At 37.9% G+C, this 18,533-nt stretch overlaps 1 protein-coding gene across 1 annotated transcript in view; it reads right to left on the reverse strand.

Moving 5' to 3' along the window:
• Window positions 1–18,533, reverse strand: part of DEF6 (DEF6 guanine nucleotide exchange factor) — a gene marked incomplete at its 5' end in the record, with an annotated part of 56,476 nt that overhangs the window by 25,810 nt on the left and 12,133 nt on the right. The window contains 2 exons of the mRNA XM_081325365.1: window positions 4,905–5,090; window positions 7,808–7,948. Coding sequence (XP_081181491.1) covers window positions 4,905–5,090; window positions 7,808–7,948 — 327 coding nt within the window. The remainder of the gene's footprint in view (window positions 1–4,904; window positions 5,091–7,807; window positions 7,949–18,533) is intronic.

Raw genomic sequence — 18,533 nt, forward strand, 5'->3', positions numbered from 1 at the left:
ATGGGCAGTTTCTTCTCCTTCCTCTTCTCTTAAAGAAAGACTTTGGCCTCTCCAATCTTGACATGGTAAGCTCGTTTCTGCACACTCTTTTGTAGATCATTTTTGTTAGGTTTCTTTTTTATTATAATAGTAAAATACAAAACTAAATTTAATGAAAGAACAGAAAATAGAAATAGAAAATAGAGAGGAATAAAACGTGCACGGAAAAAGGAAAGTTTAAAAAAAAGGACATAGGACATAGTCTATCCATAGAAAGAGAAATACTAAAATTGTTGATATTTTCTGATTACATGCTTCAAAATTCTCAATTTTCAATATTTCCATTTCCATTTTATCCAGACTCTATTTAAAACTTTCTCAGAACAAAAACATGTTTAGTTTTTTGCTAAATTTTCAGATTCTTTAAATTTCTTAAAATTATTATTTTTTTCTTTTATTTAGGATTAAAGATAGGCTCACCCGGAATTTAAACTTGTCATTCTGAAAGTCTCTAATAGCTTAGAAGTAGTTTATGAACAATTTCTGAAAATGATTAGAAAGTGAGTTTTGCAAACTTAGTACCCTTTAAAAGATTCTGCCATAGTTGCAAGCAGATGGCTAATCCTGTCATCTGCCAGCTTTCAAACCCACTGAAAACTATCCTGTTTCTTTGTAAAGCAGCAGCTATCTGGAACACATGTGGGTAATCTCCTGTCCTCTCCTTACCCAGAGAAGTTGCAAGGACCTGATCTACTCACCAGTTCATTGGGTCTTTGCCATTCAGTTCAACATACTTTCCCCACAATTTTGGTAACTGCACACTTGATAATTCTAATCATATGTCTGACACAGTGAGCACTAACATATCTGAGGTATGTGAGTGCAAAGCCTACTTCTCCCTGGAAAACTGCTAAACTATCACATAATATGAAGATCTGTCCTATATCAACTAAGCTGGTTTAATTAGCTCTTCTAAATTTATCAGGAGTTATATTTCATATTTATTTCAAATAGTCATGCCCTATCTTTTAGTACTATATATCCAAAAGTTTACTTTCAATATAAACTTATAAACTCAAAAAGTCTCCATTACATGTCATCACCAAACCATTCTGCCAAACAGGCTTTGTGTTAGCAAATCAAATGACTGAGCCAATTCTAAGAACCCGACAGGACTTATCCTATTGGGTTCTTAGAATCCAAGAAGAAACCAGCATGGTTGCCCAAAGATCTCTCTGATAAACTGAAGACAAAAAGGACAAATACAAAAAATGGAAAGAGGAACACATAACTAAGGCAGATTATCAGCAGATAGCCCGCAACTGCAAAGATGAAATTAGGAAAGATAAGGCTCAAAATGAACTAAGGCTTGTGACAAAAGTCAAAAATATCAAAAAAAAGTTTCTATCAACATATAAATAATAACAAAAAAAAGTCAAGGAAACAGTCGGTCCACTAAAGAAAGAGGATGGCAAGGAAGTAGCAGGTATTAAAAAGAAAGCAGAGCTGCTTAACTCATTATTTGCATCAGTCTTCACACAAAAAGAAACTATAGCTCAACCTACCAAAAACATAACCGTAAAAGACAGACTAGAAATAAAAATTAAAATAAACAAGGAAATGGTAAAAGAACACGTCTGATCTTGATGAACATAAATCATTGGGACCTGACATCCCAGAGTTCTGAATGATATTACCTCAGAACTATTGTATGATATCTTTCAAAAATCCTGGAGCACGGGGGAAATTGCCTGAGGATTGAAAAAGAGCTGATGTGTTTCCCATCTTCAAAAAAGGAAAAAAAGGAAAAAACAAACAAACCCAGGAAACTACAGACCAATCAGCCTAACATACTGAAAAAGATAATAAAAAAACAGATCTGCAAACATCTAGAAACAAATAAAGTTATAACTAGAAGGCAGCACAGGTTTGTTAAAAACAGATCGTGCCAAACCAATCTTATTTCTTTCTTTGACAAAGTGACTAAATTAGTAGGCCAGTAAAATGCTGTGGACATAGTATACGTAGATTTCAGCAAGGCATTTGACAAAGTAGACTACAAACTACTTCATGGTAAGCTAGAAAAATGTGGGCTAGAAAAGCATCGCCACCAGATGGATTTATAGCTGGCTGACAATGGGCCATATTTAACAAAATGAAATTTAATGTGGAGAAAAGAAAGCTTTACCCTTAGGCAGGAAAAACCAAAGGTACAAGTACAGATTAGGCGAAATCTGGCTCAAAAAGAGTAATTGTGAAAGGGACCTTGGAATCCAAGTGGATGATCACTTAAATATGAGCCAGCAGTGTACGGCAGCAACAAAAAAAGCTAATACAGGTAATTCCAAAGTTACGTGAGCTTCCTTAGCGAATGTTCGAAGTTGCAATATAACACCCACCCCGCCCCCAAGTACTTACGACACAGTCCCAAGGTTATGAATGTTGCAGCACCACGGGAGTCGTTCACCCTTAAGAATGACTGAACCCTGGTTTGGTGCTTCAGGCCTTTGGTATGTTCACAGAGAATGGAGACCTAAAGTACTGCAAGATCAGTAGTGCCAGATCTCATGCTACTGATCTTTGGTGATCTCACATTACTTTAGGCCTATGTTCTCTGCAAACGGAGGCCTGGATAAGATCTGTGGCAAAAGGCTTTGCAAACGTAGGGAAGGCTTGAACCATCAAAGCCTTCCCTCTTGTCTGCAAAGCCTTTTGCCATCTTTGCAAGGGCAGCCTCCAGAGGAGAAGAAACCACGGATGGAAACTAATCAGAGAGAAGCAACTTGGAATTAAGGAGAAGCTTCTTCATAGTGAGAACAATTAACCAGTGGAATGAGTTGCCTTCAGAAGTTATGGGTGCTTCATCATTGGAGGTTTTTAAGATGAGACTGGACAGCCACTTGTCTGAGATGTTATAGGGTCTCCTGTTTGAGCAGGGGGTTGGATTAGAAGACCTCCAAGGTCCCTTGCAGCTCTATTCTGAATGAAAGGGCTCACAGATTATTATTTTCTGATACTGAAGGTGTGACTGCTACTATTGCTTACAGGAGGTTGTTATTTGTATTCTCCTATCATATCTCTTAAGCTTGCCCTAAGGTAGCAGTTTTTGAGCAACACTATGTTGAAGCCACATTGCGGGAAGATTCAAATAACTTCTTCACATGGAGAGCACTATCTTGGTGCATCTTTCAGTGCCTCAGGCTTGGATCTCCTATGCATCTCACAGCCAACTAGCCCAAATTTGAAAGCCTACCACTACCCAGTTGAACCCAGAATGGGAAGGAAAGAGCATTTAAATTCTCTGGGCTCAGAACTGCAATATCAACAAAAGTACTGCTCCAAGATGTTGATTTTTCTCTCCAAAACAAAATGTTAGCTGAAACTCGACTCCAAACAACTGTACTTTACTGAGAATTTTTTTAAAACACTTTAAAGAAACAGGAAATACTTTGGTGGAAACAGGAAGCCTAGTTGGTGACTTCATATTCATGCAATGCTTTTTTTCTGCTGAAGAATAGTCAGGGGCGAGTGGGATGAGGCAATCTAGAAGACAGCAGAGTGTGAAGGAAAAGAAAGTTGACTACATCCACCTGCAGATGTTAGACAATATGAGGGAAAGTACAAGAGCCAGGAAGAGGATATGTTCATTAGTGTACAGCTAGATTTCAGGCCAAAACAAGTGAGGTGTTATACCTTAGATAAAAAACTTTCCTCTTATCAGCAAGCACTGTGGAATTTAGAGTTTGTGCTATTATTAGTAATTTTACTTCATTGGGCAGTGTTTCTAGACTACAATTAATCATTTTAAAGAGTTAATTATACACAGTCATTAATTGATTATAGAATCAAATTAGCATGGTGGTTGAGAGGCTGAACTGGAGCTGGGAAATCCCAAAGTCAGACTGCTATTAAGCCACAGAAGGCACTAGATGATTTTGGACCAGTTTCTTTCTCTCAGGCAAATACAGGGTAACCAGAAGTAATCTTTCATTTGATCTCCACATATACTCTGTTTCAATCTCCAGAGACAAGGGAAATTGTGCATGCAATAATACTTTCTTTTTGGATAAATACATCAGTGAGCCTAGAATGGGTGCTGCAAGCCATAGCAGCTATTCTGTGCATAAAAGAAAAAGATTTAAAACACATCCCACATCCTGTCATTGTGTGTACTAGGTGATTTTCTATCTCTGTCCCCAAATACGCATACATGGTGTTAAAGAGGACATCTGCATGCATAACTAACCTTAACAGAAGCCTCAAACTACTCATTTCCTGGCAATTGTTCTTCAATTTGAGTAGTTTGTTTGATAGTTTAGGATATTCATGTATTCTCTACTCATGTACCCATTGATAAAGATAAAATGAATCTAAATATATATCTTTAAATAATGATTTCTATTGGGGGATTTCCTTACAATGTATAACTTATTCTTAAAATGCAATATAATAGACTTGCAAATGAAAACTACAGTTATTGGAAATACACTAACTCATCCATCTATATTCCAAACTTCTGTTTTTGATTTATAAAATAAATCAGCTGCATCCAAATGTACAGTGACATCTTTGCAAAATTTATAAACAAAAAGCTAAAAACATAGGCCCACAGAGACAAAAATGAGGGCAACCCCTTCAGAGGGAGACCATAACAAAATTAAGGAAAGATTTTTATCTAATGTTAAGTTATGGAGGGCTTTTTCAAAACAATTATCATCCGGAAACACAAAATGCAAATTGGAGTAATTTATCAGATCACAAGATATTGCATAGTACAGATCTGCAAATCTATATATAAATATCTGGATAGGTTAGCTGCAGATACTTGCCATGCCACAACACTGAGCTTCAAATAATCACCATAGTAATATAATTAAAGCAAGAACAATTTTTATTGGAAAAAAAAACCTTTAATGCAATCATACCTCATCTGGGACCATAACAAGAGGGTATTTGTCTTCAGAGAGAAAGTTAAAGAGGCACCATAGTTTGAAAGCATCTCCATGGGATACAACACTGTTCCCGTTCCTATCTGGATTATAATTTTTCTTTGCTGTCAGTGTCCAACAAAGTTCATCAAAACTCTCCTTGACAAAAGCTCCTTCTGCTACCTGCAAAAGCAAAGCAGAAGTTATTCATTTTTATTGAGAGACAATTGTTTTCCAAAATGGGGTGAGAAACCCCAGCCAACAGATAGTTCCAAGCCTCTAATTGTTAGCAAAATTTGGCAGCAAAATCAGCCACATCTGCTTGTCAAATGTGTGCCAATTCCTTCCAAAGCCAGAAAAAACATCTCTTCCACTGGCACGCCAAAGGGCATGAAGGCTGAGTTATGAGTTATAAATATAATAATATTCAGTGTTTTTTTTTGTAAAAGAAAAAGGTGCCGGAACTCACACGTCATACAGCCCACCTTGCCTACCCTACAAGGTTCCATCCAAAAAAGGTGCCGGAACTCCGTTCTGAGCGTTCTATGACAAAAAAGCCCTGGTAATATTTAATCTCCAAGAGAGAGATGGGCAGTACCTAAATCTGACAAATAAATGACATAAATCAGTGCTATATTTTTTTTTGCCATCAGTGTATTATCTCTCATGTCATGGCGATGGGGGAGGTGACTATATTATAACTGATGGTTGCTTGCTAGAGGTAAGATGCAGACTTGAGCCTTCTTGATGCACAATTTAATCTCTTTATCACAATGCTATACCAGATTTCTGCTTTGTGTGCTTTGTTCATTTCCTCTATGCAAAAATATTTGGGTTCAAGTAAAGCAGTATATAATCGCTGACTGGCTCTGTCACTGAGCTTAGGATTTGTTTGCTTAATTATTTTTTCATAATTTGGACAGCTCTATGTATTTATGCTTTACACCAATTTTCTAGCTTTTTTTCATGATGTAATCAGGATTTCTAGCCCACACACATTCACTGTCCCTTTGCTAGCGTCTGCCATGTCCTTGGTATCTTCTTGTCACTTACTTTATTACAGGCAAAAAACTATTTGGGTAGTAGACATGGCACCAATAAATAAGCACTTTTACTGCAATGGGAATAAAGCTGCACTGGTCAGCCGATTCCTCTCTATTAACATAACAGCCTAGATCCTCATTATACCTGTTATAATCTTAAGTTTCTTCTTGACATCTTTCCCACAACCTTAACCTCCCTTGGCCTTGTATTTCGTACACTTAACATAATTAATATTTCTTCCTGGAGAAGCTCTAACTCTCGATGTACTCTAACTCTTGCTCCTCCTCCACTGATGGAACTATCTATAAAATCGTAGTATGGGACCCACATGTTCTCCTTCTTTCTAGGGAAGCAGTTCTGTGTTCTATGGTAACTGTAAAAAAAGTGGAAGTACTTTAATGTGCTTCCATGGGAGGAAAGAAGCAGACTCTTGGCTATCTTTTCCTTTCCAGTGAAGAAAAAGAAATTTCTTCCTCAGTAGTACTGAGTATAAATAGGTTAGTGCTAGGTTAATAAATAAACCCTACCCCCAGGTCTAGGAGCAAAGCCAAGTTTTCAAATATGTGAGAATGTGATCAAAGTGAGAGTTGTAAAGATCACTACTTTTGACCTTTCACTGAAGAGAATAAATCCTTCCCACAACAATGCAGCTAATCCCCTCTTTCTTTCTATCTTCCTCCCTATGCACCATGCAGGCCTTATTCTTCCTCTTCCTCCTCCCCGTTTGTCCATTTAAATATTTATTCCTTACTTTAAAAGTCATAAACTGAATTTTTTTTAAAAATATATAAAGAGTTCTGGGAATGGAGCAAGAAATACTGGAAACATTCTATCACTAACCTGCTTATAAACTAGCCAAACTGATTTTTCTGAGTTTCATACTATAAATAACCTTGAACTTTAGATCATAACAATATATGGAGTTCTGTAAACATGGCTATAATTATATATACCTGTAGCATGCAGTTAACATGGCTGCCATTATCAAAAGATAAAGATTTGATTATCATGGGATTTTTCTGATGTTTTAAAAAGTGTTATCTTAAAGGTTTGGAATTATAATTCTGACTGTTCTTCTGCTGTAAGAAAGGAAGGAGATATGAAACATGTAGAGATGCAAGTCTGAACAACTTCAACTCCACCATCATGGTCATGGAACTGTGGTCAAAGTAATTCCAGATCAATTTTCAGAAGTTTCAGGAACATGATATTCTTAATACATTATAAAGACAACATACTAATCCTTAAGCAAATTGTATTCAGAATTTTCCAGTTTTCTCTGTTATTGTTGTAAATTAATTTTCCCCAATTGCTTGCACTCAAATATATTATATTACAATATACCCTCCCATAGTTCCCAGTAAGCATAACTTTAAGCCATTATATTTCATATACCAACACATCATGAGCACATCAAGGTTGGGCATACTACTATAGGTCCTGTTTCACACCTGTGCTGCACTTTTTTTTAGCACATTCCTGATACAGGGCTTTCCAACAACGTGCTCATTAACTGTTGATCCCAGAAAAATTCCTCTGCTACAGAATAACAATCTGTCTTGATATTAGACAACTGCTCATTCAATTAATAACATTTTTCTTCTATGTAAGCCAGATAAACATGTAGCCATGCTATCCTTTGGGAGCAGAAATCTGAAGGCTTCTCTTTTTATGGAATAGAGATCATTTTCCTTCTTACATATGCAAAGTAATTGTAAAAACAAAGAACTCACTGGTCAAAAAGTCTTCCTGAAAACATTAACCTCCCAGCAAAAGCTGGAACTACCAGCTTATCCAAAGTATCAGAGAGGCTGAGCTTCAGGCTATCAAAGTGAATGAAAGAGAAAAAGGCTTACCTTGTCCAAGATATACTTGTTGAGATATGGCATATATCCCTGACTCGATACTGGACCATCATCATCATCTTTGAAATGCTCCTCCAAAGCTACAGGATCATGGGGAATACAAAGCACAGTGTAGAGGTTGTGAGAAAGCACCTGGGACAATAAGGGAACAAGTATTCAGTAATGAATTAGATACAATATGGGACACCATGCTTCTTATTGTCTCATTCACATACTAAACGGGATGAACTTAGTGGCTGTCATTCTCACATCCTCAGGGAAACTATAATTGGGCCTATTTCTGAACAGACATATGAACAACTAGCATATCTGCTAATACGTCCATCCCCAACATTATTGACTAGGGAAAGGCCAGATCAGATAACAAATTATTGCAGTCCCTTCTCCCTTAAAAAATTATTTATCTGAGCAAAGATAAAGTAGTCAAGACTTTTAGAACCTTCCAGAATATCAACTAACATCTTACAACAATAGAATATACAGCCTTGAATGTAAAATAATGTACACAATGTACTTTAACCCTTTCCCACTGTACTACTTCCTTCTCTCAACTAAAATGGGTTTGTATCTTTACATACAGAAGACATTCTATAATGCCTGTGTGAAGACTCTCTTCTGGCTCTGCTCAGAAAATGCAGTGAACCCACAAACTAGCCAACCCTATTTTAGCCTCGTGCAGGTTTTCTTAACCAGGGTTCTGTGGAACCTAGGGTTCCACGAGAGGTCACTAGAGATTCTCCGGAAGATCATGATTTCGGAAAAGCAGACACCGAACAAAAACCCTTCAACTTCAACACTGAGTTGGATGCCCGAGCATGCAGACCCTATGTGGAAACAGGAATTGTGCAGGCTCATGCAAGCAGGGAAGTGACCAAAACACCAGCTGAGGAGGGAGGAGGAGGAGGAGGAGAAGAAGAGGAAAAAGCATGCATCTTGGTTCTGATAGTTTTCCATTTTATTTCGCCAGAAGGAATATGTCAGGATCAAACTTGACCAGGACTAATCAAATGGAAGTTTCCTTCTGCAAAATCCTCTACTGATATGTACAAAGTAATAGTTTGCATTTACAATTCAACATGCAGAAGACTTTCAGAGTTCAAGGACCCAACCCACTTCTGTGCTTAAAGAAAGCAAGCCGTGCTGTATACTTATTCAATTGACTGTTTAGAGCACTGTGAAGTAAAAGGGGAAAAAATCCATTTAATTATTTATTTAATATAAAGATACAGTATAAACTCTCCCAAAGTGGAGAACAACTTTTAAAATTCCCCACCCAATAAATACTATTTCATTAACATTTCCTCTATCAAGTATCCTTTGATTTATTTTTTCATTTACAACAGAACATGCTCACGGTGAAATCTGAATGCTCACCCATTCAGAAATTAATAGAGTTCAGTTGGACTAATTCTCCAAGAAAGTGACTGCAATCTGACGGACGTAAAGGTCTCTCAGTCAGAAGTGTTGACATTAGACATTCTCTATGATGACAGGCCTATTCCAAATTCCAGCCAGTATAAATGTATGATTAGATGGGGGGGGGGAAGGGAAATCAAGTGGTTTCTCAGCAACCAAACAATAGAATAATTCACATGGATGAACACACTCCTTTAGAGAGGTTCAATTCAGGTTCATCTGGGATTTGTAGGACCTATGTTTATGTTAACTTATCAATGAAAGTATTTGTGTTTTGCACAGAATGCATATAAGGGGCTTCTTCATTAAAAAGGATTGCCAAAATAGGGTCTGAAAACACTGATATACTCATTTTACCAGCAAATGGAACAATATGAAAGTGTTTTACAGAACCAATAATAATATAATAATATAATAATAATAATAAAATAAGATTTTTTTAAAAAAAATCTCTGAAATGGCTAAATCTTGCACAAGAGCATGCAGGATTTCAGGTAAGACTGAAGCTTCTTAAGATTTGAGGCAAGCCTAAGTGGATTTGGTGTTTTTGTGAGAGACTGAACACAAACTACAATAATCAAAATCTTGCAAAACTGTAGCCATTATACCCTTTCATTCACCCCCTATAACAGAATGCAGTTATATTTGATACCTTAAAAATCTGGATTAAATTTTGGATTAAAGAAAAGAATTTTCTCAGCTAAGAAGAATTATGTAATAAGATTTTATTAGTTAAAATATAGCAAAGATGAAATAAATCTCAAAAACTACAATTTTAGTTACATTTTCCCGATACAGTGGAACCTACTCCTGAGTCAACATAGGTAGGATTGTGCTGCAAGCATCTTATCTTAATCTTTAGATAACAAGAGCTGAAAACAAGTCAGGTAACTGGATTCAAGTAAGGCCAAGTGATATAGTCGCTTTTATACAGACTTTGACCTAGAGTTATCAGTCAAGCTAGTGTGGGAAGTCAGCCCCCCACCCCAGAGAAGGAAATATTAAAAGGGCAGAATATATTTCCCTAAAGGATTTTAAAAGCAGAACCCAACCCTGCCCCCAAGTCTCTCTGTCCCAAGCAGAAACCAGGTCTGCAGAATTGCAGGTCAATCTTGTCAGAAAGACTGGAATCAGGAAACTGGGATAGGAAGAAAGATCCCTAGAATCAACACCAAAAATCTAAGAGTCATCAGCCACAGCCCCAGGGTAGCAGGATATGACCCTTGGGACATAATAGAATTAACCCACCACCATTAGAATACCAGAAAGGGACACCTAGACTCAGGTCGGAATACTTGACACGGGAAATACAGTACAAAGCCTCAAACAGGAACAGGAAACAACTTCAAACAAAAGCCTCTAGAGCAGGGGCAGGCAACCTTGGCTCTTTTATGACTCGTGGACTTCAACTCCCAGAATTCCTGAGCCAGCATGGCTCAGCTTGGAAACCTCTCCCTTCCCCTCAGCATGGCTGTCTCAGGAATTCTGGGAGTTGAAGTCCACGAGTCATAAAAGAGCCAAGGTTGCCTACCTCTGCTCTAGAGGGTATAAAAATCCACTCCCTACATGTGCTTGCTCTCTTTTTTCTTCCAGAGCCATATTTCTGTCTGGCTCTCCTCTTCAATAAACTACAATCTTCTTTCTAAAGCAGTCGCCATGTTGTTTATCCCCAGCTTGGACTGAACCATGATGAAGACTTTTCCTTCAACACTAGTTACGGTATATATTGTTCTTGTCACAATCGTCAAAACTCTTCCTCAAATTTTCAGGCTTCCTTCACCTTGTCCGTACACATTTTCATTGTTCTCCTTCATGTTAAGCACTGCAAAAACTCCCAAAACACATTTCAGATAATTATCTGGCTTTGGGAGAACTACTGGATATTATGGGATAGATTTAAAAGGACGTTTAACTCAAACTGCTTAAACTCAAAGAAAGGATATAAAAAATGATCAGACTTAAATCTAATTCAGGTAAGGCAACATTTTTTTGGCCAGAAACACATTTAAGGTATAGAACATGTTCTGCATGCTTTTCCAAAAAGGATGCCTTACCTATTTACAAAACTATTATGATAGTAGATATGGCTACTTACAAATTGTCCAAGTAATAGAAGTTTGTTTAGCTTGTCTTATTCCCTGGTATTCCCTACCATTCTCACTTATTTTGGGTTTGCCCATGTTTTTTGAGCAAATTTTTGATCATATTTCCAACACCGCTGTGGAGAGCCACCAATTTTATCTTCTAAGAATGGTATTGGTCTATGTGTTTAGAGATACTTATATAGAAAGACAAGGCACCAAGGATTCCACAAGGCACTTTGTTCTGTAGGCTATCAATTGCCCACTTCAGAAATTTTAAGGTAGTTGTTTATATGGTTTTTAAATGCATGCAACGTATCATAAGCTGCCTAAGGCTTTGGGAGTTAGTAGTGTATACATTTGTAAAACACAGTTAAAAATAAATGGAAATTTTCACAGACATTTTGTTCTCTGTGGAGCCCACACTGTTTCAAGCCCCCCTTTTTTTGTTAGTGCACAAGTGTTGACTCCTGGTGAGTGCCTGGACAGTTCCTATAGTGGGTTGTTTTTTTTTGGCAAGATTTCAGAAGTGGTTGGCATTGCCTGCTTCCCAGGGGTTGAGAAAGAATGACTGGACCAAAGTCATCCAGCTGGCTTTGAGCCCAAGGCAGTACTAGTGCTCACATAGATACCGCATTAGCCACTACACCAGTCTGGCTCTTAGAAACTCCCAATCAAAGGTTACGCGAATGACAATAGTCATGATCCTATTGCTCCCCAGTGAATAGCTTTTTTGTCAATATTTTTGTATTGAATCCCTCAAATTACTGGCTTTCACTACAATTTGGGATGGCAAATGCCATTTCCTTAGGTAGATGCCTACTCTTCTAGCTTCATGGAAGAGGGAACATCAAAAGCCATAATAAATAAAATTTGATAAATCTGCTGTGATATAACCATTTCCCTCTTTTTTTCTGTGCTAAAAATCCCACTAAACATTTAAACTCACCTTCATATGCAAGTTATCACTGTCTGATCATTTGGGTTGCTTTTTTCTGCATTTTTTTCACCTCGAGAATAATAGTGTTCAGTATTCAACGTTCACACATTTAATATAAATAAGTGATAATGCTGGCCATTACGTTATGTTTTGCCTTTCCTAAGAATCAACAGCAGTGGTCTAATGTTTTTAATTACAGCCATATATCTGGTCAACATTTGCATCAGTTAATGGAATTTCAAAAAAAATAATCACTCAGGATCAAAACTCCAGAAAAATATTTTTGATGGCTGGATGCTTTCCTCCATGGTTCGTGTAACTTTCCTCCTAACAAATATGTAAAATATGTAGGAAAAATAACATTATTAAAAATGTAACTTATATTTAAAATGTATGTTTCAAGTTTAGACTGACCATTTTTTAAATAAAGGAATAAGATCTAAAATGTTTTTGTACCTTCCTTCCATCCAACTTTATACTGGTAGTTTTGATTAATAAAAATGCTTGTTTAGCCATCAACAAACATAATTTGCTCTAGATATAAAGCAGTGAAGAGGAATGTTCTTTTCAAAATATTGGCACTAGCTGAATTTTCACAATTTTTCTTTGTTCCACCAAACCAATTCCCTTTTTATTGTAGGTCTGTTTATTGCCTTATGGCTATAAACATTTTTTATAAAGCTGATCTGTTTTATAGCTGTTGGATAAATGTTTTCTTTATGACGAATTTACTTAATTAAATTTTATGACCTCTATTACATAAGAATACTGACAGATTCAATAAAACATTTTCTTAAAACATTAAACATAAAGGAGTCTTGGCACATTGAAAAATAGTAAGCTTTTGTGAGGAAGGTTTACTTGATAACACGTATTAGATCAAACAGTTTACATAGTGGATACTCCAGCCAAAATGGGTTAATATGCCACAAAATTCTTACTTTGCCATAACCGCATAAAAAAAGATGTCCTACTTTCTTCAAAAAGTAAAAGGTAAAGTGCAATGTTAACATTAATTATAGTTTATTTTATTTATTTTTATAATGTACTGTATATAGCTGCCCATCTCACTGAAATGATCTGGGTGGCTTACAAGGATTGTAACACAAAAAACCCCACAACCTGATAATCCCTAACATTCCAGAATAAACAATAACACCCCCTCCATGGAAAAAAAGCACATCAACAACCGCAAAACTCTTCTACCATAAGGCCCAAATGCCTGAGGATACCTTGCAAAAACTAACAAGAATGGGACCATCCAAGGGAGATGTTGTTCCACAAGATTCTCATTGCTATTGAGAAGACATGACCCCAGGGTCCAACAAGATGGCACTGTTTGATAGAAGGTACCTGGACGAGGGCCTCTCTGCTAATTTAGTGGGGTAAGCAGAAAGAATGGGGTATTAACCCACGCCTTACCCATGCCTTATAGGGCTTTATAGATGAGAACCAACTTTATTCAAAAGCCTACTGGAGCCAAGATAGTTCATGGAGCAACTGTGATATATGGGTACTATGAGAAATGCCAAAACTGCCTATACCACTGCATTCTACACCAGCTGCAGCTCCCAAATACTCTTCAAGGGCAGACCCATGTAGACCAAGATACAGTAATCCAGGCAGCTATGGCTCCTGTCTGCTCCTGACATGAGCCAAGAGTCCAAAAGAACCCCCAAACTGTGTACCAACTGATTGGGGAAGTGCACTCCCTGCAGAGTTAAAGATGGAAAACCCCTAGAGCCAAGGGGCCTTTAAACTCACAAACAGTCTTCCCAGGATTTGATGACACAGCTATTTGCTGCTGGAGGCATTTATACGCACTTACATTATGTGCTATGTAAGATAGCAGCCAAGTGAGAGAAGTGCAAAGTTTTTTTCTTGCAGATGAAAGAAGCATTGAGGGAACATGTGAAGGAGGTGCAAAACAATTGCAACTGTGAGTCTCATCCCCAAAGGATCAAGAAAAATATTTAATAGTCAGAGCGACCCACCATGTTTTTCGATCTGAGTGGTCCATTCAAATACACGCTATGCCTTAGTTGTGTTTAAGGAATTATGCAAAGGAGCAAAGCCCTCTTCCAATATTCATCTGAAGAGGCAAAGACTTAAAAATGGGTACAATATAGGGTTGCATACTCAGCAGCAGCACCTCCCCATCTCTATGACTGCCCTCTGCCTTGCACAGGAGGAGGTTAGGCTTCTAGATTCATGGTGTTTGTTTCTACATTTTTATGTATTGGGGGCTTTCTACAGTATTTTTCATAGGTTTAACGTCCTAGAATTTCTGGGAATGGGCAGCATTCACACAAAAGCTAAATACTATATAGCCAGCTGAGAGATCATAAGAGGAATTGTAACTGTGTTTGCTGAAATGTAAGCACATCTCTACAATGACCTGGGATCATAAAGCAGGATCCTGAATTCCATAGAGAGCTTTATTCATTTCCAAGTGAGTACAGCTATCCTATGAATCAGATAACAGCTGGAGGGAGTAGGAAGTTAGAGGCTACCCACTGTTCCACTAGGGCTGTGGTGGCGAACCTATGGCACGCGTGCCACAGGCGGCACACAGAGCCATCTCTGGGCATGCACGCCGTCATCCCAGTCCTAGGCCTTTAGCTGGGTTTTATAAAACCTTTTTGCTTTAGGCCTCCGACGCTGTGTGGGAAAAAAAGGGTCAATCAACCAATCAATTTCAACTTCTCATGGGGAAAAAAAGATCTTGCAAAGTTGGAATTGATTGAGTGAACTTTTTAGTCCCACCCAGTCTGCCATTATCATCGCAGCCATGCCCACCCAATGGGCCACAACCACCCAATGGGCCATGCTCACCTGGCACCCGATGATACATAAGTGGGTTTTGGGTTGCAGTTTGGGCACTCGGTCTCTAAAAGGTTCGCAATCACTGCACTAGAGCATTTTCAGGCAAATGCTTGAAGAAAGCCAATCCTTCTCTTCACTTGCCATTCCTATTCGTCAAGGTAAGAAAGAGAAAAGATACAGGAAATTTCCCTAAACCTTAAAGCAATGAGGAATGATAAGGCCTAAAAGGAGGGGCTCTTGAGGTCTTACAAACTAGATGGAGAGACCTAGCATTTGGCATGAATGTGCAAAGGATTTAACTTTCATGCAGTATGTCATGACCCCACCAACCTTGAGCAGCAAGAAAGACTCAGAGAAAGAGAAGAAAGGGCTGCTAAAGAGTCATTGCAGGACATTTTTTCCAGTGGTATTTATAGAATTTTGCAGTATCTTCTAGTCATCAGTGATGTGATATAAAGCTTGTTCTCAGTACTGCTACATTGGCATAATAACAGACAGCAGGTAGAGGATACTTGAAGACATTATAGATCTTTAGTGATAAAATAACCACAGAGGTGGTACACCCAGATAAAGAATCTGTCAATAATTTTGAGCTGAAGTCTATCAGAGAGGAGGGCTCTGCATCCAGAAATTCCTAATATAGCATTCCATGTGTCAGATTACCTAAAAGAAAATCACAGGCAAGGTCAGGTTAGGAAAACTGACAGGCAGTGACATGGTAGGTTCTGGGTCAGGGAACTGTGCCTTTAAAAGTCCTCAATTTTTCATGAAGGCAGCAAAAGCCAATGTGGTCAAGATGGATAAAAGGCCAAACTGCATTCCAATTTTTATTGAACAAATTGTGTGCATGGAGCTATCCAAGGTCCTGCAATTTTACAATGACCCTTCATTCCACTTTCATGGCCAAACTGCCCTTGAGTGATGGTAACATCCTGAAGGCAGCTGAAACATCCAAACTGTTTTAAAATGTGTACAACCTTACAATTTCCCCAAACTATTTTGAGCTTGTTTCTGGAATGTTGAAACAATGTGCTTTTGCAAAATGGACTGAGGGGAAAGAGAGGACATGATCAGTTATAAACCACTGGTCAAAATACTACATACCATCTTATCTATCACCATCTCATTTCATGGGATGCTTCATACTATCTTGTTTGCTCTATTTTGTTTTGTTTTCTGAATTAGTGAGCATACTACTAAATAAAGCTACTGCCACCTGTTGTTTTTATTTTCTGAGGAAACTTAGGGGACATTTGGGACCAAAAGGAATTATTGGACAGAAAGGTGATGTTGGATGATGGCATTATGGTCTGTGGCATACCAGCTTCCTATTTCATGTGTGTGGTGTGTGTGTGTGTGTGTGAGAGAGAGAGAGAGAGAGAGAGAGAGAGAGAGAGAGAGAGAGAGAGAGAGAGAGAGAGAGAGGGAGGGAGGGAGGGAGGGAGGGAGGGAGGGAGGGAGAGAAAAAGAGAGACAGAGATCAGGCTGGGCCAATAGTAAAATCAATAGAAAAATATATGATCACATTAGGGCCTCGGATACTATATTGGGACTTCCGTGGAATCAATTCCATTGTGCAATCATCCTGAGATTCCTGATTAAAATGAGGAGCTTTATTTAGGCATTTAAGAAAAGAGGATCAGAGCAGCATGCCACTTGTTAAAATTCATTCATTCATTCATTCATTCATTCATTCATTCATATCCAGTAGAACCTAAATCAAGAACATGTCCAATAAAGTACAGTCCAGTAGCTAAGATTTCAAGCAGTAATTACAAATCAGATTGTATCCATGCACATTTTTCACTCTGTTTACCTTTAAAAAATCAAATTAGGGATTGATTTCCTTAAAACAAATATTAAGAATTTAGAACAGAGATTTAGAATATCCTTGAGAATATTCCATGCACATCAGCATAGATGTATATTTATCAAAAAGGCTTTAGCAACATTTCCTTTGCATTGTGCTTTTGAATAATATCAGTTGTTTTCATTTATTTTGTTGAGATTTTGCAATATATGAGCAGGGAAACTCAGCAACATTAGATGTAGGTGTTATTTGTTTATTAATTTATAAAATTTAGAAACCACCCATTTCCCTCACAGAGAAACTCTGGGCAGTGCACAAATAAAACATGAAAACATGAAAACTGAATACATAAAATTTAAAAAGAGGCAAAGATAGTTAAAATTCAACATTAAAAGGTAGCTAAAGGCAGGGGAAGGCCTTCAGGGAGCAAACTAACCCTGAGGCTATCTGCTCCTCTCTAAGCCCAAAGCAAGACGATAGAACCATGTTTGTATTTGGATTATTTTGGTTCTACCAATACATTCCTTTCTATTGCATGCCCCTCCTATACTAATAATTCTGTTCAGGGCAAATCAATATTCAATGAATGTCCAAACTTACTTGGCTAAAACATCTATCATCAAATATGGGCTGATTCCAAAACCAAGCTGAGCTACTAGCTAAATGACTGCTTTAATTCCCAGTCCCAGACAGGGTTTTGTAATCTGAATTGTAACAACACCTCCTTTTTTATAAAAGAGGGGAGACATCAGTGGTTGTATAAATTTGACAAATACACAAACATATATGAAATCACTGGAAGGACTGTAATGAGCAGTGTGATCTTTGCTCTAATTCATACTTGCAGCTGTGCTACTCCCAGTGCCTCCTGGGTAGGAAACTTGTTGATTATGGGTCCTGCTTAATAATTAGTTACTTTCAAATATTCATTTCTCTTTCTCCCTTTTTTTCTAGTGATGTGTCTGGTTTTTCAAAAAACATATCACTTCAATGTTTTCACTAGTTTGCTAGGGTTTCTGCACAGAACAGGTGGACAGAAAATTCAGCTCAATGGCATACAATCCCATCATGTTTCATGTCTTCTGCAGATTATGGCTGAACTCCATACAGTAATATTCATCCTAGGGTGGACAGCAAGCAAGCTTAAAGCTTGAGGCATTTGCTGATTTATAGGTAGTCCTCATTTTACAACTGTTCATTTAATGATGGTTCAAAGTTGGGATGGCCTTGGAAAAAGTGGTTTACAACTTGTACTCACACTTATGATATTTGTATGACCCTTCATAGTCACATGATCGCAATTTGGATGCTTAACAACCAGATTACATTTATGACTGCTAGCAGCATCTTGCCATCACACGATCGCAATTTGTGGCCGTTTTTGCCAATTTCCAACCCACAAAAAACCACCCATTGGGGAAGCTAGATTTGATTAACGACTATGTAATTCACTAACTACAAGGGATGCAGTGGCTCAGTGGGTTAGGACACTGAGCTTGTCGATCAGTAGGTCGGCAGTTTGGCGGGTCAAATCCCAAGTGCCACGTAACAGAGTGAGCGCCTGTTACTCGTCCCAGCTTCTGCCAACCTAGCAGTTCGAAAGTACGTAAAAAAATGCAAGTAGAAAAATAGGGACCACTACGG

Source organism: Vipera berus, assembly GCF_964194415.1.
Source record: "Vipera berus genome assembly, chromosome: 3".
In the NCBI taxonomy this organism is placed as follows: Eukaryota; Metazoa; Chordata; class Lepidosauria; order Squamata; family Viperidae; genus Vipera; species Vipera berus.